Source organism: Saccopteryx leptura, chromosome 1, assembly GCF_036850995.1.
Source record: "Saccopteryx leptura isolate mSacLep1 chromosome 1, mSacLep1_pri_phased_curated, whole genome shotgun sequence".
NCBI classification, from domain to species: Eukaryota; Metazoa; Chordata; class Mammalia; order Chiroptera; family Emballonuridae; genus Saccopteryx; species Saccopteryx leptura.
In genome coordinates, this window is record NC_089503.1 from 301,607,134 (window position 1) to 301,631,842 (window position 24,709).

Consider the following 24,709-nt stretch of genomic DNA (forward strand, 5'->3'; position numbering starts at 1 on the left):
TGTTATAGAAGGTAACTTCAAAATTGGCAGCTGGGCAATATGCATCTCATTTTTCAAGTAACTAAAGCCTGGACTACTTACTCTTGCTAGGATTATGTGAATACTAGGAGCCTCTTAGATATTCAAACACTGGGCACTGACATTTAAAAAAATTATCTAATCTTGCATTTTATTAAAAATACAGTATGGCGCTGTGTTTTCTTAATAATCTTCTCAGATCTCTTAAAAACCCTACTGCTGCTAACTTTATTTATGAAAGAGGAGAATCCACTAACATGTTGGTCAGCTTTGTAAGATTTTAGCTGTTAACCACTAGATCATTTTTTTTTATGTGGGTTTGCTTGCAGGATGAAATCCTGCTTTGTTTGTTTTTTTCCTTGACAGAGGCAGAGTCAGAAAGAGGGACAGATAGGGACAGACAGACAAGAAGGGAGAGAGGCCTGACTTGTGGTGGCGCAGTGGATAAAGCATTGACCTGGAACGCTGAGGTCGCCGGTTCAAAACCCTGGGCTTGTCTGATCAAGGTACATATAGGAGTTGATGCTTCCTGCTCCTCCCTCCCCCTTCTTTCTCTCTCTCCTCTCTAAAAATAAAGAAATATTTTTTTAAAAAAAGGGAGATGAGAAGCATCAATTCTTCGTTGCGGCATCTTAATTGTTCAGATTGCTTTCTCATCTGTGCCTTGACTGGAGAGCTACAGCAGAGCGAGTGACCCCTTGCTCAAGCCAGCAACCTTGGGCTTCAAGCTAGCGACCATAAGATCACGTCTGTGATCCCGTGCTCAAGCTGGCAACCTCCAGATTTCGAACCTGGGTCTTCCACATCCTAGTCCAATGCTCTTATCTACTGCACCATCGCCTGGTCAGGCTTTTTTTTTTTCCTTAAAATTTACTGATTTTTAGAGGAGAGAGAAATGGGGGGGGGGGGGGTAGGAACAGGAAGAATCAACTCATAGTAGTTGCTTCCTGTATGTGCCTTGACCGGGCAAGCCCAGGGTTTCAAACCAGTGACCTCAGCATTCCAGGTCAATGCTTTTTTTTTTTTTAATTTTTTTTTTTTTATTTATTCATTTTTTTTTAGAGAGGAGAGAGAGGGGTAGAGAGAAGGGGGGAGGGGCTGGAAGCATCAACTCCCATATGTGCCTTGACCAGGCAAGCCCAGGGTTTCAAACCGGCGACCTCAGCATTTCCAGGTCGATGCTTTATCCACTGCGCCACCACAGGTCAGGCCTCCAGGTCGATGCTTTATAACTTACTTTTTTCTTTTACTTAGAGGCAGGGAGGCAGACAGATTCCCACATGTGTCTGACCGACCGGGATCCACCTGGCAAGCCCCCTACAGGGCAGTGCTCTGTCCATTTGGGGCTGATGCTCCATTGCTCAGCAACCAAGCTATTTCAGCACCTGAGGCAAGGCCATGGAGCCATCCTCAGTGCCAGGGCCAACTGCTCAAATCAAGCCATGGCTGTGGGAGAAGAGAGAGCAAGACAGGAAGGGGGGTGGGTGGAGAAACATATGGTTGCTTCTCCTGTGTGCCCTGACTGGGAATCAAACTTGGGACTTCCACACACCAGGCTGACATTCTACCACTGAGCCAACAAGCCAGGGCCAGATGAAATCTTAAAAAGCCTGATCAGGCAGTGGTACAGTGGATAGAGCATAAGCCTGGGATGCTGAGGGCCTAGGTTTGAAACCCTGAGGATACTAGGCTTGAATGCAGGCTCATCTGGCTTGAGCACTGCATCTCAGGGCTTGAGTGTAGGATCATAGACATGACCAGTGGTGGGATTCAAATAATTTAACAACTGGTTCTCTGCCCTAATGACTGTGTTAAGTATAAAAAAATGATATACCGAAAGGTAGCTTATTATTTCATTATTTAATACTTATTTAAGAACAAAAGAGGTACATAAAACTAAATTGTTATGAGTTTTAAAATTATAAAGAAAAAATATTAAATAATACCTAACAAAAAACAAGCTGTCACCCCCTGGTTGTTTGGCACTTTTTCTTTTTTCTTTTTGTATTTTTCCATTTAGAAGTAGAGAGGCAATCAGACTCCCACATGCGCCCGACCAGGATCTACCCGCATGCCCACCAGGGGCAACGCTCTGCCCATCTGGGTCATAGCTCCATTGAGGTGGGAGCCATTCTAGTGCCTGAGGTGGAGGCCATGGAGCTGTCCTCAGTGCCTGGGCCAACTTTGTTCAAATGGAGCCTTTGGCTGCAGGAGGGGAACAGAGATAGAGAGGAAGGAGAGGGGGAAGGGTGGGGAAGCATATGGGCGCGTCTCCTGTATGCTCTGACCGAGAATTGAACCTGGGACTTCCACACACCGGACAGCCAACCAGCCAGGGCGGCCCTTTTCCACTTTATGTTACGTTTGTTTACTGAATTAACAAATGTGAGGGAATTAAAATGTATTTCATCAAAGGTATAATGAGTTTTATGAAATGAATAAATATTACAAGCATAATTTGTCAAATTATTTTCACCAGTGGGCAGAATGAACATTATTACTACTACAGGCGCTTAGAATACGCTGTTGTGCAGATGAACGTTAAAAAAAGAGTAAGGAAAGTAAATTTGTGATTTCCACATTGGAAATGAGTGGCCCACCTTAGAACTCTGATTACAAGTGCCATTTTAACAACCAGTTCACAGAATTCAACAAATAAGTAGGTATCGGTTTTGTTGAACTGGTGTGAACTGGCTGAGTCCCATCACTGGATGTGACCCCATTGTCACTGGCTTAAGCCCAAGGTCACTGGCTCAGCTGGAACCTCCCCTCCTCACCTGCCCTCCTTGCCTCCCAGTCAAGGCACATATGAGAAAGCAATCAATGAACTACTAAGGTGTTGCAATGAAAAACTAATGACTGATGCTTCTCATCTCTCTCCCTTCTTGTCTGTCCCTCTCTCAAAAACAAAAACAAGTATCTTTAAAATGCTATTCTCCTCTAATGATCACAAGTAGAAGCTTGAAAAAGACCTCTATTGGCAAATTTTACTTAAAGTTTTAGAGAACAAATCATCTGGGGCAGCTGATGGTGAAGTGCAATGAGAATTTGTTACTGAACAGTCAAATCATTTATACTACACAACCTGAATGTTAAACGGCTAAGGTTTAAAATCATTCATTTATTAAATGAGTTATCACAACTGTTAATGTAATTATACCTCATTAAAGATTTATGTGGCCAAGATACCTGAGTATAGTCTTTTTCATTTCAAGGATTACTGTATACTTAGGTTAACTGCTATCTATTTTAACAACTAATTTTAGTGGGAAAATTTAAAAGCTCTGGAAGCTATGCTGTTTATAATGGTATAGTTGCTTGTTTCAATACTTATTTCAATGTAATATATGATGAGAAAGAAAGTGGCTTAGCCCTTTTTAACCCCTTAAAACTACAACCAATAGAAGTTATATGTACGAGGTCAAGAGATGATGTGGTGCCTGACCTGTGGTGGTATAGTGGGTGGGACTTCATCCTGGAATGCTGAGGTCTAGTTTTGAGGCCACGGGAAGCAGCTGCTTAGTTGATGCTTCCCACTCCCCCTTCTTTCTTCTCTCTAAAGATCAAAAGAAAAAAAAATCTAAAAAAAAAAAAAGTATGTAATAACTACTACCTTTGCTCAATTTTGCTAACCTAAATGAAAAAAAAAGTGTCTATGAAAATAAAACTAAACCTAGACAATGCCCAGAAATTTAAGAGTTCTCCCTGTACATCTCAATGTGGACTTCTGCTAAATTGATCTAACAAAAAACAACATATTTTGGTTGTAAAATAATTTACTAAAGGCACTATTGTTAAACATTCAAACTAATAACTGGTTGCCAATAAGGTACATCATATAAACATGACAAAATGATTCCAAGAGATACATGGCTAGTAGATAAACAATACAACATTTTAAGTGACAGCTTTTCTATTCACAAGATCATATTGCTTCCAGCCATTCCAGAGGCACACAAGTGATGCCATTGCTCCCAACAGTTACCTGGGAAGGGAGCTTGGAACTAAGTGGTTTGAGATCACTACTGCTAAAGAGGCCTTCCAAAGCTCCAAAATTCTTCACTCATAGGGTCAATACTAAAATTCTTGGGCTTGAAAATCAAGATACTTTAACTCCCACCAAAGCACATCAAATGGTATGGACACAAAACTCCAGAAGAGCTAGCTGAAGAGCCCAAGCCCTGTAACGTGTAGGCATGAACTGGTGAGCTCTGCTACTAGCACATCACAGAAAATGGAAAACTTATTCAAAGGTAGCTATTGAACATTAGCACCACAATTAGCATGGCTCATAGCTAAGCTTGATTGTTTATCCCACAAGGTAACATTCATTTATAGTTCCAATACTGAAAGTGTTTTTTAATGTATAATAAATGATCTAAGTACAGAAGTCAGTTTTCTCTTCCTATGAGAAAAACATTAAACTAAATATAAAACAGCATCCCAGAGGCAATAAATGTCACTGTGCTAAACATATACAAATTAAGGCTTTAACCTTGGTACATAACTATTTTGAAATTATGTTGGATCATTCCCAAAAATCATTTACACAGAATTCAAGCAATCTGTGCAAGAATCGGTGGTGGGGCTCAGTTCAAGTATTACATATCTTACATTCACTTATACACTTATTTGCTATGAGTCAGTAACCTCACTTCTGAAATATTACTCATAATGTTATGAATCTTAAACCAATCGGGGGGCAGGGTGCTAAAAATTTGGTTCACTAATGAAAAAAGCCTAATAATTCAATTTAACTTTTCTAACTAGAAGACCCAATCATGGAAGTTTTCCAGTTTTTGTGGTTTTAAAGGCCTTTTTGGTTCACTGAGCAAGCTGAATACATTTCCTGATAGATAAACTACTGGACAAAGGATCTAAATGTTGAGATTTTACTAAATCAAGGTTTCAAGTTGGTACAATGTTCCTAAATCATGTTTCTAGTGGATCTTTCTGATGTCAGGGAAAAAACAAAAGATAAGGATGAATATGGTCCTAAAAAGGCAAAATATTCCTAAAGCAGTATATTAATTTACAAAGCTTCTCTCCCACTTTATACATGTATAGATCTTGTTTAGCTACTATGTCAGGATAAAGGTTTCAGTGTAGAGGTCTACAATCAGATAAAAAGCTCTACATTTCCCTACATTAAGTTTAGTTATTTCCTGTGCAAAATTATAACCACAGACATTGAAATATAGCTCTTAGATCTGAAAAGGTCTTTATTTTTTAGAAAATGGATTCCAGGAAGGTTAAAAAGCAATACCAGAAGGTATAGGTGCAGAACTGGATGTAGTCATTCAAAGCATTCAAATAAGAATATGGCAATATAAATATTTGAAAAGCATCTCTTAGGTATTCAAAACAAAATGTTTAAGTCATTCCTAATTTGAATTTTATAGCATTTTCTAGACAGGAGAAAAACAGTTAACACTTGAAAGTCCTGAAAGCTTTATCCATAGTTAATTACATTAGATGGTTTGCCTTTGATCAAATTCCTTCCTTTTTAAACATGAATAAAAGTATTACATAGGTCCACTGTTAAACAGACATGTTGCAAATTAACTCTGGTATAATGTATTCCAACAAAGCTTAGAAAATAAAAGATGTTACGGTGGCTTTGGACTAAGTTTAATAGTCATCTCCTCTGCTGACAACTTCTTTACATGTTGGACGCAACAGTATGGTATGTTCAAACTGTGCTGTATATGATCCTTTAATGTCACATAATGGTGGATATGGATCTACAATGCCCAAGTCACACAGATTCTTCAGAGCCATCAAGTATTTACTTTCCCCCAAGCGGTCCAACCATCTCCGGCAAAAAGCAAGGGTGCCAAAGTTTTCATTGATGACATTTAACAAGTGTTTTGTTCTTGGAAGCCTAAGAGGAGAAAATCCAAGATTAATAGTTAGCTAAGAAGTCACCAAAACTCACTTGCCCATTAAGAAAAACTCAAAGAGGGCCTGGCCGGTTGGCTCAGCGGTAGAGCGTCAGCCTGGCGTGCGGGGGACCCGGGTTCAATTCCCGGCCAGGGCACATAGGAGAAGCGCCCATTTGCTTCTCCACCCACCCCCCTTCCTCTGTCTCTCTCTTCCCCTCCTGCAGCCAAGGCTCCACTGGAGCAAAGATGGCCCGGGTGCTGGGGATGGCTCCTTGGCCTCTGCCCCAGGTGCTCAAGTGGCTCTGGTCACCGCAGAGCCTCGCCCCTGGTGGGTGTGCCGGGTGGATCCTGGTCGGGTGCATGCGGGAGTCTGTCTGACTGTCTCTCCCCGTTTCCAGCTTCAGAAAAATACAAAAAATACAAACAAAAAAAAAAAAAGAAAAAAGAAAAACTCAAAGAGTAGCTGTGACTTTAGTAATTAAAGCTCAAAAAACTTTTTTGGTTGCCTGTTTCAACCTTTTAAAGCCAGAATGTATGATAGCCCACATCTAATTTTAGATGGCAGCAGAAAAAGAAGCCAGTTGAAGGCTCTCTTATCATATTTGTGTCTATGCATGTGTGAAATTCCCACTACAGACTCACCAACAGTATTATGGTGGGAATATCTTTTTTGTGCATCAAACGGAAATACTTGCATATAAAGTTAGGTGTAGCTCTTTCAACCACGTACCCAAAAAAGATTATTTAAAGTAAATAAAATATAAAGTTTACCAAAAATAAGAACAAAAATCTAGAAATGCCACAAAATAGTAATCTCTGATATTATTGCTATTATTAGAAATTGGCCTTAAGAAAATACCTATATCATCATCTCACTTATCAAGTTTTTGTGGGGTTTTTTTGGTTTTTTAGCAAGAGACAGAGACAGACAGGAACAAACAGGAAGGGAGAGAGATGAGAAGCATCAAATTGTTGTTGTGGCACTTTAGTTGATAACTGATTGCTTTTTCAAATGTGCCTCGACCAGGGGACTCCAGCCGAGCCAGTGACCCTGCACTCAAGCCGGATGAGCCCACGCTCCAGCCAGTGACCTCGAGGTTTCGATCCTGAGTCCTCAGCAGCACAGGCCAATGCTCTATCCACTTAGCCACCGCTTGGTCAGGCATTCACTTAAAATTTTTTAACAGGCCAATTTCTTTGTTGTATTATAGAAATCCACAGAACCTACGTTAGACAATGGAACTGTGTATTTACCACTGTGAATTTTTTCACAGTAGTAACATTTTTAAAAATGCTATTAACTGGGAAGAGAAACTCACTAGTCATATAGTAGTAATTCTCTCACCTTATTGGCACATGTCCAACATCAAAATTTTTCATGTAATGTGAACATTCCATATCATCATGAACAACACCTTTTCCTGTGCTACCGAAGGTTTCAATGGCATATACTTCTCCTTCCTAAAAAATATTCATGGGAATGGGGAGACAAGAAAAATTCAGAACTAATCACAATTACCATATCTTAACTTCAGTTAGAGGTATTCACTACTTCATGTAAGAAACAACATGAAATACTCCTAGCAGTCTGTATATACCTTTCCCTGCCTTTTACCTCGTTAGCACTTTTGGTCAGGAAATTTTGTTTTGTTCACTACTCTATCCTTACTGCCTACTGAAGTGACTGGCACATCTATGCTGCTCAATAAATATTCACTAAGTGTTGAATAAACAATTCTTTAACATACCCAGTTTCCACAGCTGATCTGAGCCCTGATTTGATCAGACATACTTGCACACTCACATGGCCCAATTCCTGTCAAGTTGAGTATGAATGGCAAGTTAATTCTCTTCAACATACTACATACTCAACCATCACTAGCTTTAGTTTGGAAAATATCTTCACAAGGAACACACATACCTCCATTCTTGTTGCCTCCCCTCCTTTCACAATGGGGACTGTTTTCCCAGCGTGTATTCTATATGGCCCAATTGAATGTCCATTTAGATTACGAATTGGTTTCACTGGCATAATACAAAAAAAAATAAGTTATTCAGGGTCTCAGTAAGCATAAACAGATCCCGTGACCTTTAGGTATAAAATCCAACCATTTGTTTAAAAATATGGCATGGCTCAGCCCTGGCCAGTTGGCTCAGCGGTAGAGTGTCGGCCTAGCGTGCGGAGGACCCGGGTTCGATTCCCGGCCAGGGCACACAGGAGAAGCGCCCATTTGCTTCTCCACCCCTCCGCCGCGCTTTCCTCTCTGTCTCTCTCTTCCCCTCCCGCAGCCAAGGCTCCATTGGAGCAAAGATGGCCCGGGCGCTGGGGATGGTTCTGTGGCCTCTGCCTCAGGCGCTAGAGTGGCTCTGGTCGCAACATGGCGATGCCCAGGATGGGCAGAGCATCGCCCCCTGGTGGGCAGAGCGTCGCCCCTGGTGGGCGTGCTGGGTGGATCCCGGTCGGACGATGCGGGAGTCTGTCTGACTGTCTCTCCCTGTTTCCAGCTTCAGAAAAATTAAAAAAAAAAAAAAAAAATTAAAAAAAAAATTAAAAATATGGCATGGCTCTACAGGTGGTTAAAATACAAAATGGAAAATTAGTGTAATATAAAAAGATGTTTTTATACAATGTTATTAATTAAAAACTAAAGGGAGAAAGGGGAGATTATGGAAAAAGAATAAACTATGTGATGAGGACACAGTGGGGAGGTCTGTCCATTGCGATACTATTAATCAATAAAACAGTCAAATGCCACGTACATAATGAAAAAAACATAAAAATTACATATTTTTATGGTTATGGATTAAAAAGTAGTATAAAAATGAATGTCCTGTCAAAAAGACAGAATTACAAAAGCTTAAATTTTACTGTACTGTATTCCATGACCATTTCAAATGTTAAAAAAGAAAATATAAACAATTCCAAGATCCTGAAATCAATGATAGAATAAACAAATTGTGATATATGTACACAACGGAACACTACTGAATAATAAAAAACAAAAAGCTATGAATACACTGAAATGAATAAATTTAAAGAAAAAATGAGCAAAAGGCATAATTATACACATACTGTACAATTCCATACATATATATGGAATATGTATGTACACATACATTTAGATTTCAAAATTAGGCATAATTACATCACTGTTTTAAGGATGCTTATATGGTAAAAGGTATAAAGAAAAGCAAATGCAAATATGTTAGTACTCAGATAGTGGTTTACTAGAGGAAAACTGCTATAATGGAGAAGGGCTACTAGAATTGGGGGCTTTTGCAATATTGGCAATATTTTATTTCTTGAGAGGTGAGGTTACATAACTTTAACAATTATGTGGTTGAAGTTCTATATTGTATTTTAAGTGTTCATTATACGCCACAATAAAAAAACATTTTTAAAAATCTATCTTGACAGTGCTAGAAACCTCAACCTTTCTTCTAGGGCAGAAGTAGGTAATCAAGTTTTTTTCAAATTTGTAAAAATGTTTAAAACAATGACAAGTATATTACAAATTTATGGGGTGGTACAGAAAAATAAAATTTTCAATTAGCTCTTCCAAAAAAATTTCCTTATATAAATAAGCTAAATTTATTTAAAATTCAGCAAATATTGTGCCTGACCTGTGGTGGCGCAGTGGATCAAGCGTCGACCTGAAATTCTGAGGTCGCCAGTTCGAAACCCTGGGCTTACCTGGTGAGGGCACATATGGGAGTTGATACTTCCTGCTCCACCCCCCCTTCTCTCTCTTTCTCTATCTCTCTCTTTCTCTCTCTCTGTCTCTCTTCTCTAAAAAAAAAAAAAATGAATAAATAAAAATAATTGTTAAAAAATTCAGCAAATATTACTGTTTCTCTAAGATCTGGCAAACTGACCCCTCAGGCCAATCAAAAACACATTTAAATTAAAAAAAGTATTTTCTTAAAAAAAGATTTTAAAACAAAAATACATTTAGATTAAAAAATAAAATCCTTAACATATAACCAAGTTACACAGAAGCAGCAGGGCACAGGGGTATCCATTTTTATAGTATACGGGTTTTGACAATGACAGGCTATTTTTGGGACCCATAGCTGTAAAAATAACTTTGCAATTCTATTTCCTTTCTGCTCAAGGTAAATAAAAAATCCCTTCCTTGATGGCCCAGCTGTGTTAGGTAGTTTTGGGAAACCAATTCTGAAAGTTCAGCTTATAGTCTATTTCTTCAACTCTCAATGTTATGATTTGTTCTAATCAAACTAGTGAAAATGCATTCTGTCACCTTAAACTGGCTCATTCAAACACAGTTACTTAATTCTAAGAACCTTAATCAATATAATAACTGATATTAAAAAAGGGGTGCTAAATAATAGAACCTTGGGAAGTACTGGCTCAGGAATAAGAAGACATATTTAGGATTACAATACTGCAGAGGCTTGAATTATTATGTGGTGACTAAACATTAAGTCAAATTATTATCTAAAACACTTTGAAATGCAGTTCACATAGAATTAGGAGAAAATAGAAAGGAAAGATGGTATGAGAGGGACCTGAATGTGCATTATTTGTTGTGGCACCAATCCCAAAATTTGGATGGTAAATAACAATTATTTGTTGAATACTAATAAATTCCAGGCACTATCATAAAAATCTACACTTAAACATAACAAAACAAAAAAAACCCATATTATTAATCATATTACATTAAACAAAAACAGTAATATTAAAAAATACCTTGTATTCTTAGAGGTTATAAGAATTACACAAGCTCGCCCTGGCCGGTTGGCTCAGCGGTAGAGCGTCGGCCTAGCATGCGGATGACCCGGGTTCGATTCCTGGCCAGGGCACACAGGAGAAGCACCCATTTGCTTCTCCACCCCTCCGCCGCACTTTCCTCTCTGTCTCTCTCTTCCCCTCCCGCAGCCAAGGCTCCATTGGAGCAAAGATGGCTCGGGCGCTGGGGATGGCTCTGTGGCCTCTGCCTCAGGCACTAGAGTGGCTCTGGTCGCAACATGGCGACGCCCAGGATGGGCAGAGCATCGCCCCCTGGTGGGCAGAGAGTGGCCCCATGGTGGGCGTGCCGGGTGGATCCCGGTCAGGCGCATACGGAAGTCTGACTGTCTCTCCCTGTTTCCAGCTTCAGAAAAATGAAAAAGAAAAAAAAAAAAAAAGAATTATACAAGCTCAAAGATAGACCTACCTAACCCCAAAGCAAATTTTCTTCATTATTTCATACCATCTCCCAACCAAGTGTGAGCAGCCTTAAGAATTTCTGATCTGTACTAATGTTCATAACAAATTTGAAAGAGATTTCTTTTTTTTTTTTTTTTGTATTTTTCTGAAGCTGGAAACGGGGAGAGACAGTCAGACAGAACTCCCGCATGCGCCCGGCACGCCCACCAGGGGCGACGCTCTGCCCACCAGGGGGCGATGCTCTGCCCCTCCGGGGCGTCGCTCTGCCGCGACCAGAGCCACTCTAGCGTCTGGGGCAGCGGCCAAGGAGCCATCCCCAGCGCCGGGGCCATCTTTGCTCCAATGGAGCCTTGGCTGCGGGAGGGGAAGAGAGAGACAGAGAGGAAGGAGGGGGGAGGGATGGAGAAGCAAATGGGCGCTTCTCCTATGTGCCCTGGCCGGGAATCGAACCCAGGTCCCCCGCACGCCAGGCCGACGCTCTACCGCTGAGCCAACCGGCCAGGGCCTGAAAGAGATTTCTTATCTGGAAATTTACCTTTATAGCTTTTGGCCCCAGAATTAGCCTGCTGCTGTCAGAAACCTGTACAATGTGAAAATGGACATCCCTGTGTTCTACTTCTCCTGTGTAACTTAACTTCATGTTAGGCTGGTTATTTTAGTTAAATGTATTTTTGTTTAAAAAAAATTTTAAAGAAAAACTGTTTTAATTTAAATGTGTTGATTGGTCTCAGAGGAAGAAACATTTTTGCACTTGGTAGAAACACAATGGTCTATAAGCAAAGAATGCCAAATAATGTGAATTTACTGAAGGGCAAGGAATCATGGCAGATGCCACTCAAAGGGCCATAAAGGAGAGACAGGATTTGGTTAAAAGAACTGTAGTAAATATTTTTTAAGAAAGTTGTTAGGACAAGGGTTAGAGAGAGCAATAAACATAGATTAGGCAGGAGGATGGAGGCTGATGAGTGATCAGATGCTGGTACTGAGAGTCAGAGGAAGAATAGACTGATGAAGAGCCTCTGGCTTCTCTCTGAGCCTTTGACTAGTCACAGAAAATCTAGTATACATTTTTGCCCCCTTTGGGTCAATCCTCAGGTGTTTTCTTATTCAGCTAGAAGCTTGGCAACAGTTCCCAACTAATGACCACATACTTGTCCTATCATGAGCAGGTCATTTCCCCATCTTCCCTCTTTATATTATCAAGAAATACATGAAGCAGCTGACCCAAATAAAGTACTCAACACTATTTTTAAAAATTAATTCTGCAAGTCATATGCATTTCAAGTAAGATATATTTTTAACAAACACACCTTGATATGTCTTCCCATCTATTTCAACCTCATAGGATTCCATAACTTCTTGGATGGCTTCACCAACATCACATAGACGGACATCAATTCCAGCACACTGAAGATAGAATAATGTATACTATTATGCAAAGTGCATACTTTCACAGCAACTTAAATTCCTTTTAATGTGTGTGTGTGTGTGTGGGGGGACAGACAGGAACAGACAGACAAGAAGGGAGTGATTAGAAGCATCAACTTGTAGCTGTGGCACCTTGGTTGTTCACTGATAGCTTGCTCATATGTGCCTTGACCAGGGACCTCCAGCCAAGACAGCGACTCCTTGCTCAAGCCAACAATCAGGGGGTCATGTCTATGATTTCACACTCAAGCTGAAAACCCCATAATTAAGACAAATGAACCTGCGCTCAAGCCAGCGACCTCGAGGTTTCAAACCTGGGTCCTTAGTGTCCCAGGGTGATGCTCTATCTACTGTGCCACCGCCTGGTCAGGCTGGCTGCAACTTAACTTAATATTTTAAAATAAGGGACTACTGCCCTGGCGTGGTACTCAGGGGGTTAGAGCATTGTCCTGATATGCCAAGGCTGCAGTTCTATCCCTGGTCAGGGCACATACAAGAATCAATTAATGACTGCATATATAAGTAGAACAACAAATTGGTTTCTCGCTCTCTAAAGAAAAAAAAAAAAATCAAAAAATTTTTTTAAATAAGGGACAATCAGAAAAACTGCTTTGTACATTATAACTTCCTCTATAAATAAACTTTTGGTATATTATAATTATCCACTTAAAAAGTCAGGACAGTGGCCTAGTCTTAAAGACTTTAATCAGGTTATAATGTGCTCAAAATATATTGAATGAAGTGTTGCGTACAGTTCACATACCTTTATTCCAGTATTAGTGGCATCTTTTACAGCTTTTAATAATGTATCATATTTGGGATTAAAAGTGACAGTAAAAGCACAGTCAATAATCCTACCTGAAAGAAAAGATATTCTTAAATTTACTTATCAGCTAGTTGATTTATCTATTTTATAGCATCTATGCTATTGATTATCCTTGCTGACTGAAAATACAATAAAATGATAAACTCAAATGAAGGCAGGACTCCAAGACCCAGATAGCATTCATAATCAAAGGAAGAAAATGTATAATTAACAAGTTACAAAAAGATTTCAGAATGAAAGACTACCATATTTCTCCATGTATAAGACACACATTTTTCAAAAAGTTTGGTCTAAAAACTGGGTGCGTCTTATACAGTGGTTGTAGATATTTTTATTTGCACTTCTCACTTTCTCGTGCTTGTTTTTGTGTTCATTGTTGAAGACAGCGATTCGTCATCAGACACAGATGAGGACAAGCTAATGGATAGGAGTTTTGACAGTGATAAGGAGTTGCATGAATTTTATGATGAATAAAACTTGAGTTTGATAACTTTATGTAATACATATTTTTTCAAATTTTGGGCCCCAAAATTAAGGTGCACCTTATATTTGGGGAAATATGATAATTCCAGGGATGGTATATGTTACTTCAAGACAGCATCAATTCAGTACTCACCAAGGTAGTTATGCAAAAATATAACAGAAACAAATCAAAGCAATAAAACCTAGAGAACTAAAAGCAAGCAATGCACATGGAGAACATGTAGGTCCACAGGATGCTAAAGGACCATCAGTCCAGCTTCTTCAACTTAGTAAAAACTCAGTTAAGTACTTAATCTAAGCTTTGCGTTCTTACTTGTTCAGTGATATAAAAAGGTAGTTACTTAACAGATTGGGGGCGAGGTAACTTTAGAAAAACTAGTAAGTATATAAAGGTTGGTAAATTAAAGGTTCTAAGTAAACATTTGTTATTGTATAAATAATGTAATTTCTAAAATAATGACCTGAAGAAATGTAAGATTATATTTTCATGCCTTGATACAAAGGGTAAACTTCAATTACCGGATGGTTTTCACTATACTCCATTTGGCAGGATGCTTTTTTTTTGGTTTTTTAAATTTATTCATTTTAGTGAGGAGAGGGAGAAAAGGAGAAGAAGAAGGAGAGGGAGGGGGGGAGGGGGAGGGGGAAGGGGAGGGGGAGGGGGAAGGGGAGAGGAGGGAGAGAGGGAGAGGAGGGGGAGAGAGGGGGAGGGGAGGGGGAGGGGGAGGGGGAAGGGGAGGGGGAGGGGAAGGGGAGGGGGAGGGGGGAGGGGAGGGGAGGGGGAGGGGAGGAGGGAGAGGGAGAGGGAGAGGAGGGGGAGGGGAGGGGGAGGGGGAGAGGGAGAGGAGGGGGAGGGGGGAAGGAGGGAGAGGAGGGGGAGGGGAGGGGGAGGGGGAGAGGGAGAGGAGGGGGAGGGGGGAAGGAGGGAGAGGAGGGGGAGGGGAGGGGGAGGGGGAGAGGGAGAAGAGGGAGAGGGAGGAGAGGGAGAGGGAGAATAGGGAGAGGGAGAAGAGGGAGAGGGAGAAGAGGGAGAGGGAGAGGGAAAAGAAGGAGAAGGAGAAGGAGAAGGAGAAGGAAAAGGAGAAGGAGAAGGAAAAGGAGAAGAAGGAGAAGGAGAAGGAGAATGAGGGGGGAGGGGGGAAGAGAGGGAGAGTGGTGGTGGGGGGAGCAGGAAGCACCAACTCCTATATGTGCCTTGACCAGGCTCGCCCAGGCCTCGAATAGGCGGCCTCAGTGTTCCAGGTCAACGCTTTATCTACTGTGCCACCACAGGTCAGGCCCACAGGCTGCTTTAGAGTAGTGTTTTTCAACTGCTGATCTGCGGACTGCTGTTGGTCACCAAAAATTTCATGCTAATGATTACTGACTCTATAATCTTCATATAACATCAAGGTGGTTAACTCTTTCACAAACCAGCATAAAATTTCTAGCAGACCAGCGGTTGAAAATCACTATTAAATCTCAACATCTGCCTCAACACATCTCTACTGAAGTGAGGCATCAAGAAAATTTGAAAGTTCAGTATGTATAGCCCCATCCAACAGAGAAAAGACTAGTTTTTTAAGGAGAAGGTGGGGTAGAAGTTATTTACAAGAACTCACCACTTATATGTGTTCCAAAATCTATCTTACAGATATCATCATACTGTAATACTGTTGTATCACCAGCATTGGGGGTATAATGGGCAGCACAGTTATTGAGAGAACACCCAGTAGGAAATGCCAGGCCTGCGTTTAATCCATTCTCTTTTATTAGTTTTCGTGAACAGTCTTCCAACTTTTCACTAAAAATAAAAACAAAATTGCTTTTACATTTTGTATGAGATATAATGTTATATACCTTACAGCTCATCATGTTCAGAAAGTTAGCTAAAACTGAGTGATCCGAGCACTTTCTTAATTTGAATAACTGTTTTCTGAAGCTATGAAAATAGTAGCTCATTTCTAAAATATAAAGAATTTAATTCTACCAGAAATCTGGAGAAACAAAATGACATCACTTAGTTTCCTAGGAAGTAACATTCTTGAGTTATTTTAGACTAATTTAAATGCTGATTACATTTATTTGCTCAATGCTGCATATTTTGAAATCTGACTCAAGAAAATTAGGCTGCCTTTTATGGCTAATTATTTCTCAAGAGGAATCTGGAGAAATAATTACTTTTATTGGTTTATTCATTGCATTATAAATGGTTTGTGTCCAAGAATTTTAATTTAATATGAATTCCTATATAGCAAGGTAACAGATTTCAGGACAGAAAATATAAATCAATAATGTGTGTATTTGCACATGAGTGTACACGAGCACAAAACAGGATGGTTGAAGTACAAATGCTAAAGAATCTAAAAGTTATTTCCAAAACCTTCATTTAAAGTTTTAAAAAAAGTAGTAATGAAAATTAAACATTACAATTGAAGAGTCAGCTCTAAAAAAGTCAGTTATCTTTCTCATGTTCTTACAAAAATATATTTACCAGATTTCTATCATTGTCATCCCAGGCTTGATCCAGCTCATTACATATTTTCTAACTTGTCGATGTGCTTCTGCAGCTTCTCGAAAATCATTCCAAATCTCTTCGCTAGCCTGATCTAATGCTTTCTTTTCTTCACTTGTAGTTCTCCAAGCAGCTGTTCTCCTTCATAGTATGGAAAGCATAGTATTAGTCATTTAAGAAACAGCATAATAAGCATAAAAGCTAGGAGATTAAAAAACCAATATAAGACATTTTAGATAAAAATATTATATTTAGTTTCTGAATACAAGTAGTCAAACACTTGGAATTAAGCCAAATCATAATAAATATTTTCTAAGAATCTTAAAAAAAAAATCCACAAGTGAGATTTCATTCAGTCAGAGAAAGTAATACCATGCATGCCACAGAAAACAACACAAAACTAAAAAACCAGAAATGTCAGAAGAGACCTATATACTAAACAGGCAGGAAAAAAAGTCATCCTTCCATTTGAGGTAATATATGCATTAAGAGTATTCAAAAGAGAATACCAAAAAATAGCATTTAACATCAACAATAGGGCAAGCATTAATACGAAGACTTGACCAGGAAAAAGATTTTGTGAACTGTAAAAATATTAGCAAATATTTACTCTATAAATGTAAGATGAACTACGCATATACTTTCCTCAAAGCATAAAATATTACTGCTTTTACAGGAGTTTTCTAATTGTCTGGGTGTGTTTTTACATATATGTATGTAAAAAAAGACATTCCTTTGCTAAGTTCAAAATAAAAGACTTTAGCAATATTTGAGAAATCTATAATTGTAAATCTATAATTTCAGGTCCAAATGAAAGACAAAGAATATTAGGAGTCTCTCCAATTTCTTAAATCTGATCTTTTGATGTTCAGTTTATTTAATAAAAATATAGGAATAAGATGAAAAATCATCGAGCTAATAACAATTATTCCAAAAGACAATTTATCTGATAGAAGCAGTTTATAAATGCATTTAAAATATATTATGTCTGTAAAACAAAACTGTCAAAACAACTGCCTAGAAGATACTCTTCATAGGAAGGGTTTACAGAATATGTGAATTCTTCACACCTCTTTGATATTTCTGAATCTTTTCAATATTTCATAATTTTAACCAGTATATATATTTAGAGCAAAAAATAAGTAAAACCAAGAGATACTAGCAGAGGTATCTGATTAATTTCAGTCATAAACATTTCTAAAGCCATCGCATGGACAACTTAACTCAGTCTGCTGAAGGCCCATGGTTAAGGCACGTATGAGAAAGCAATCAATGAACAACTAAAGTGTTGCAACAAAAAACTGATGATTGATGTTTCTCATCTCTCTCCGTTCCTGTCTGTCTGTCCCTATCTCTCTCTCTCTCTCTGATTCTCTGTCCCTGTAAAAAATAAAAAGCAAGGATTATAAGCCTGACCAGGCGGTGGCGCAGTGGACAGAGCGTCAGACTGGGATGCGGAAGACACAGGTTTAAGACCTCAAGGTCGCCAGCTTGAGCGTGGGCTCATCTGATTTGAGCAAAACTCACCAGCTCGGACCCAAGGTAACTGGCTTGAGCAAGGGGTTACTCAGTCAGCTGTAGCCCCCGCCCCCTCCCCATCAAGGCACATATAAGAAAGCAATCAATGAACAACTAAGGTGTCGCAACCAAAAGACTAATGATTGATGCTTCTCATTTCTCTCCATTCCTGTCTGTCCCTATCTATCGCTCTCTCTGACTCTGTCTCTGCATAAAAATTTTTTTAAAAAATTAAAAATAAAAAGCAAAGATTATCAATGACTACTATATAGTTAAGTGAAAGGTTGCTGAAGACAAGGATATTCTAATGGTACCAAAGTACCCAGACTACATGGTAAATGCAAAAAGAAAGAAGTACCTTTAAAAAAGAAAAAGGAGAAAAAAACCAACCCAAAACAAAACCAGAGCTGGCAGTTACTACATTAACCAAGTGAACTAATTGAACAACCTGAAATTATATCTGATATAACAGATAAAAAAATACTCAATATTATTTATAATATATCCTTGTCAAATATGTTTAACCTAATTATAATCTAAGCCTTTACAACTAATTCCAGTTTACAGAAATAGAGAAAAAAGTTTAATGACACCACAGGAAACAATTGGCGAAATCCCAGAATGTGACATTTTTTAAATTAACTGGTCTCTTCAAAAAGTCAGTTATTGCCTGACCAGGCGGTGGCGCAGTGGATAGAGTGTTGGACTGGGATGAGGAGGACTCAGGTTCGAGTCCCCGAGGTCGCCAGCTTGAGCGCGGGCTCATCTGGTTTGAGCAAAAGCTCACCAGCTTGGACCCAAGGGCGCTGGCTCAAGCAAGGGGTTACTCGGTCTGCTGAAGGCCCATGGTCAAGGCACATATGAGAAAGCAAAAATGAACAACTAAGGTGTCGCAATGAAAAACTGATGATTGATGCTTCTCATCTCTCTCCATTCTTGCCTGTCTGTCCCTGTATATCCCTCTCTCTGACTGTCTCTCTGTCCCTGGGGGAAAAAAAAAAGTCAGTTATTAAAGAGAAGAAAGTGGGAATTCTAACCATATATAATGTATGAACCGTGACTGGATCCTGGTTTAGTGAGAAAAAAAGAACTAAAAAGATGTTCTGGCCCTAATAGGGGCAAGAGAAAAAAAATTTTAAATGTGAACTAGGTATTTACATAATGGGAAATTATTGTTAAAATACTTGGCTGTGATAATTCGAAGAATGTCTAATTCTAGGGAGATACTTACTTGAAGTTTTTAGAAGTGAGGCCTCAAAATAAGACTTATTTTTAAATGGTACAATCAAAAGAAAAAAAACAACAATAACAAAAACCACATATATACACAGATATAAAGCATATATAGCAAAAATGTTAAGAATTGTCCAATCTGGGTAGTAAGTTCACTATCATCTAACGTTTCTCTTTGGAATTCACTATAAAAGTTGAAAACAAGATATCCAACACTGTTTATAAAAGTAAGCAACTAGAGCCTGACCAGGTGGTGGCACAGTGGATAGAGCATCGGACTGGGATGAGGAGGACCCAGGTTCAAGATCCCGAGGTCGCCAGCTTGAGCACGGGCTCATCTGGCTTGAGCAAAAAGCTCACCAGCTTGGACCTAAGGTTGCTGACTTGAGCAAGGGGTTACTCGGTCTGTTGAAAGCCCGTGGTTAAGGCACATATGAGAAAGCAATCAATGAATAACTAAGTTGTTGCAACAAAAAACTGATGATTGATGTTTCTCATCTCTCTCCGACCTGCCTGTCTGTCCCTATCTATCCCTCTCTCTGACTCTGTCCCTGTAAAAAATTTTAAAAAATTAAAGTAAGCAACTAGAAATAAAGTATGTCCAAAAAGAGAGGACTGGACAAATAAATTATAGTATGCACAAAGATGTGCAAAATTATTCAGCCATTAGAAGTACTGCTGATTTCTTTACTAACATGTAAACAAATTTTAAAAGTGGTAGGTACTGTTGTGGTATAGCTTGACCTTTAAAAACATTCTTAGGGCCCTAGCTGGTTGGCTCAGCAAGCAGTAGAGTGTCTGCCTGGCATGTGGATGTCCTGGGTTCGATTCCCAGTCAGGGCACACAGGAGAAGCAATCATCTGCTTCTTCACCCCTCCCCCTTTTCTCTCTTTCTCTCTCTTCCCCTCCTGCAGCCATGGCTTGACTGATTCCAGCACATTAGCCCCAGGAACTGAGGATGTCTCCATGGAGCCTCTACCTCAGGTGCTAAAAATAAATTCAGCCATTGTAAGTATGGCCCCAGATGAGCAGAACATCGACCTCAGATGAGAGTTGCCAAGTGGATCCCGAGCAGGGTATATGAAGGAGTCTGTCTCCCCTCTTCTCGAAGGAGAAGAAGGTGAAGGAGGAGGAAGGAGGAAGGAGGAAGGAGGAAGGAAGAAGGAAGAAGGAGAAGAAAGAAAAACCTTTCCTAGGTATTTATTTTATAATAGACATTTATACAGAGAGGCTTCAGAAGAAGACATATTAACATGGTAACAGTGGTTTTACTTCACTGGCAGAATTAAGATTTTTATTTTCTTCTTTTTGCTTATCTGTATTTACTAACTGTTGTATAGTGAATATGTATGGCTTGTAAAATTAACATTTATCCCCCAAAAATTGTTAACTAAATTTAGAAATAGCTATTAAGAATTTCAAAATAATTTCTTCATTCTACTTCTAGAGACACAGAATAAGAAAAAAATCAAATCCAATTAACATATTAAATGTTCATCACAGAAATTTTCCTAATACTGAAAGCAGTATAAATATTCAAAATCAGGAAAATAACTAAAAAAATTATGCTAGATACAGAATAAAATAGCATTATAGCCACTAAAAACTGGTTTAAAAAACTTTTATTAACACAAGAAATGCACGTTATATTTTTTATTTTTATTTTATTTTATTTTTTTACAGGAACAGAGAGAGAGTCAGAGAGAGGGATAGACGGGGACAGACAGGAACGGAGAGAGATGAGAAACATCAATCATCAGTTTTTCTTTGCGCATTGCGACACTGATTGCTTTCTCATATGTGCCTTGACCATGGGGACTACAGCAGACCGAGTTGTTCATTGATTGCTTTCTCGTATGTGCCTTGACCATGGGGGCTACAGCAGACCGAGTAACCCCTTGCTCGAGCCAGTGACCTTGGGCTCAAGCTGGCAACCTCGGGGTCTCGAACCTGGGTCCTCCGCATCCCAGTCCGACGCTCTATCCACTGCGCCACCGCCTGATCAGGCCACATAATATTTTTTAAAAGGGCAACAACCATCACTGAAAAAGCCAATATAGACAAAAATCATCAATGGATGCTACATGTGAGTAGAAAGTTCATAAGGAATGAGATATTTTCCTATTTACAAAGTAATTTCCTACAAATTAGTAGTTACAAGAAGAAAAAATAGTATTGATACACTAGAAAAACTGGATAATACCTTATCCAAGTGATAAAAATTGACATCGTGTGCCTCCAGATGTGAAAATCCTAAAAAGGACACAATATCTACTTATTTAGTACACAATCCAAAAATGCACAACCAACTCTCAAACAGCTCAGAAAAACAGTATGTATAGATTCACCAATATAATATTTTCCTCATTTTCCTTCTATATTCTATTAACATAGAGAATGTTAAAGAAAATTTGAATGAAGGTATGTGGGAGTTCTTTATACTAGTCTCACAGTATAGAATTATTTGTTAAATATGAAATTATTTAAATAAAAAAAAGGACAAGAAAATAATGTATTTAACATGAGTGGTAGTTACACAGGTAATTTTTATAACAATTCACACAATTTAAAATTAGTTTATTTAAAAAACAATGAGGGCAAGATATAGAACGGTATTTAATTTTTTATCAAATCTGTAAGAGTATTTATTGATCTATTTGCAAATAGTCAAAACTGGTTGTATGAATGTCAAAAAAAGTTGAGATTTATTAAAAAGCAAACATAACAATCACTTAATTTCTTTTGTACTTCTCTGGGACAGCACACAGCATTGCTTTCAATATTTAAGTATTATCCCAAGATACTGTTAACATCTTCCTTTACTGGTTCAAAACCAGAAGTTATTCTACCTATAAATGTTCAATTGGCAATATAAAATGATAGCAAGGAGAAAAAGAAAGTTTTAAGCATTTACTTAATCTCAGTTTTCTTGGATTAAATATTACTTCAAATGTTCAACCATTCCACCAATTCATGGTGTTAAAAATATTAATCTGTTACAAGTACAGGAAATCATCAGCTTTTCTCCACTTGAGCAATAAGCATATAAAATAGAACTAGAAATAAAAATTCCTCATTCACATCATTAACAATATTAGAAAACACTTAAGAATTTAATGTTCTCATTTGGCAGCACATATACTAAAAATTGAAACAATACAGAGATTAACATGGCCCCTGCACAAGAATGACATGCAAATTCATAAAGTGTTCCATATTAAAAAAAAAAAAAGTAACGAAAAAAACAGGACCTACCTAAAAAAAAAAAAATCAAGGTAGGAAAATATACCATGACAGTAGATAAGATAATGTGACATAACTGTCAATTTTCTGAAACAAATACATAAATACGATTCAATTCTGACAAGAACTCTAAATTTCTCAATGGGTATGTGTGTTAAGACTACATGACTGAAAGTAGTTTTAAAAAGTATAAAAAAGATCTGTATTTAGGTGTATGCAGCAGTGGAGAAAGACTGCCTTATCAAATCATCAAAATATATAGTATAAAGTTTATGGTAGCAAATCACAATATTATAAGTATAGGAATAGACAAATAGATAAAACGAATAGAAAAAATAATACAGAAAATGGTTCCATTATATGTAAGACTATATAGCTGATCCTTGAACAACATGGGGATTCAAGAGGGCCAATCACAGAGCAGTCAAAAATCCATGTATAACTTAGGTCAGCCTTCTGCATATGCAGATTGCCAACCACGGATCAAAACATGTAATTCCATTATATGCCAATATAATATACGGCAAGGTGGTCATTCAATTGAGAAATTAATCAATAAACAGTTCTAATACAATTGGTTATCTATATGGAAATAAATAGCATTCCCAACCTTACATAAAAATTCCAGATTACTTAAAAATATAATAAAACAAAATAAAAGAGTGTGAGAAAAATCTAAGACTGTTAGAAATATAGAAGTACAAAATATAAATATACACTGTGTTTAAATAGTTAAAACTCTAGGGAGCAAAAGAACAAAGACAATAAGCAAAAGATACTCAAAGTCACTAGCAGTCTGGGAATCATAAACTAAAGTATTAAAATATTCTTTGACTCAGCAATCTCGCTTCCGGAAAACTGTAAAATAATAAAACTGCCAACACATAAGATGTACAGATAGACACACATATATGTGTATGTGTGTGTGTGTGTGTGTGTGTGTGTGTGTGTGTGTGTGTATATATACACACTTAGAAAGGAGATACTGCATAATGGTTTATAATGGAGAAAAAAAAAACCCACTGAAGATAAAATGAATGCTGATCAATTAGAAAGTGGTGGAATAAAGAATGATATATTCACACCATACAATATTAGAAGCCATTCAAAAGAATTACAGAGTATTCTAAGAGGGACTTTCAAAAGGTAGTACTGAATGAGAAAAGCAATGTGGAGGAAAGTATGGCTGATTTCATTTTTGTAAAACAAACAATGACCAAAACAATCTCTTTACATAAACAGACATAGTTTACACATACATGAGCATAAAAAAATATGGAAGGCTACCTGCTAGGTGCTTACATGGGTCTGGAAGGAAGGAAAGGAAGAGGAAACAAACAAACAAAAAAAAATTTTTTTAATTATATTTAAAAATGTGATCACATCTTTGTACTATGAAAATTTATGTAATTACTGTAAAATTATGTGTCTGGACATTTTAAAACAGATGCTTCAAGGTAAAGATATTGACTAATGAATTCAATTTAAAGAAAAGATGCCCACGGCATAAAAATTCCACAACCGTACAAAGTTATTCCGCAAGAGTACTGGGAATGAGGAAGGTGGTAAAATATAACATCATGTTATTTTCTAAGTTTAAAGAAAAACGATGCCTTTACAGGCCAGTGAAATAAGGCTACAGTAGAAGCTTTCTTAACCAACTATTATAACCACTCAATTAACCAATGCTCTGATTCCCTCTATAAAACATACTGACCAATGCCCATTGTATTCTGAGTATTACTGGATGGCAGGTTCTATTCCGAATAATTAATAGCAGCTAACACTCACTTAATGCTCACTATGTGTTTGTTCCTCTTCTAAGTGTCTTACATATATTATTACTCCTCACAATAATCTTATAAAGTGACTTTTTTATGGATGAGGAAATAAAACCAGAGACATGATGAATTACTTGCCCAAGTCACAAGACTAGTAAGTGTTAGAGCTGGGATTCAAATGCACATAGTTTAGTCCTAGCTTCCATTCTCTTAACCAGTCTGCATAATGGCATTATGAGTGTCTGCTGACCAGTGTAAATGTATCCTTTCAGAATACTCCCAAGAAATCAGGTGATTTGTTCCCCAAACTGTGTAAATCATTTGAACTTACTACTATATTTGTTATTTATTTTTACATTACATAAGAAGAATTGTTTCTATGAAAACTAAATTACTCAGAAAAATCTCAATAAAGGCAAGTCATCAAAAAAATACTTCTGTCAAATTAAGTGAAGAATTGTAAATGGTTACAGGGAAAAAAAATGTCAAGATATAGACAGGCATCAGCCCTCACATTACTAAGTTCTTCACAGATACTCAAAATGAAACAGACTCATAGACAATGAATTACGGATACAGCTTATGAGAAAAAAGTGTAGTCCAATGCAAGTTCATGCCCAAAAATT

The 24,709-nt window shown here is 38.0% G+C and overlaps 1 protein-coding gene and 1 non-coding gene across 2 annotated transcripts in view; one reads left to right on the top strand and one right to left on the bottom strand.

The window, feature by feature from the left end:
* Positions 1-4,849: 4,849 nt before the first annotated feature.
* METAP2 (methionyl aminopeptidase 2) overlaps positions 4,850-24,709 on the bottom strand; it is a 45,477-nt gene continuing 25,617 nt past the window's right edge. The window contains exons 5-11 of the mRNA XM_066357348.1: positions 16,287-16,448; positions 15,415-15,596; positions 13,268-13,362; positions 12,387-12,483; positions 7,825-7,928; positions 7,249-7,364; positions 4,850-5,902 (exon numbers count right to left, since the gene is read on the bottom strand). Of these exons, the coding sequence (XP_066213445.1) occupies positions 5,650-5,902; positions 7,249-7,364; positions 7,825-7,928; positions 12,387-12,483; positions 13,268-13,362; positions 15,415-15,596; positions 16,287-16,448 (1,009 nt within the window). The 3' untranslated portion in view covers positions 4,850-5,649. The remainder of the gene's footprint in view (positions 5,903-7,248; positions 7,365-7,824; positions 7,929-12,386; positions 12,484-13,267; positions 13,363-15,414; positions 15,597-16,286; positions 16,449-24,709) is intronic.
* Positions 22,178-22,281, top strand: LOC136390287 (U6 spliceosomal RNA). The gene has a single exon (XR_010748706.1). It is a non-coding gene; the product is annotated as a U6 spliceosomal RNA (small nuclear RNA).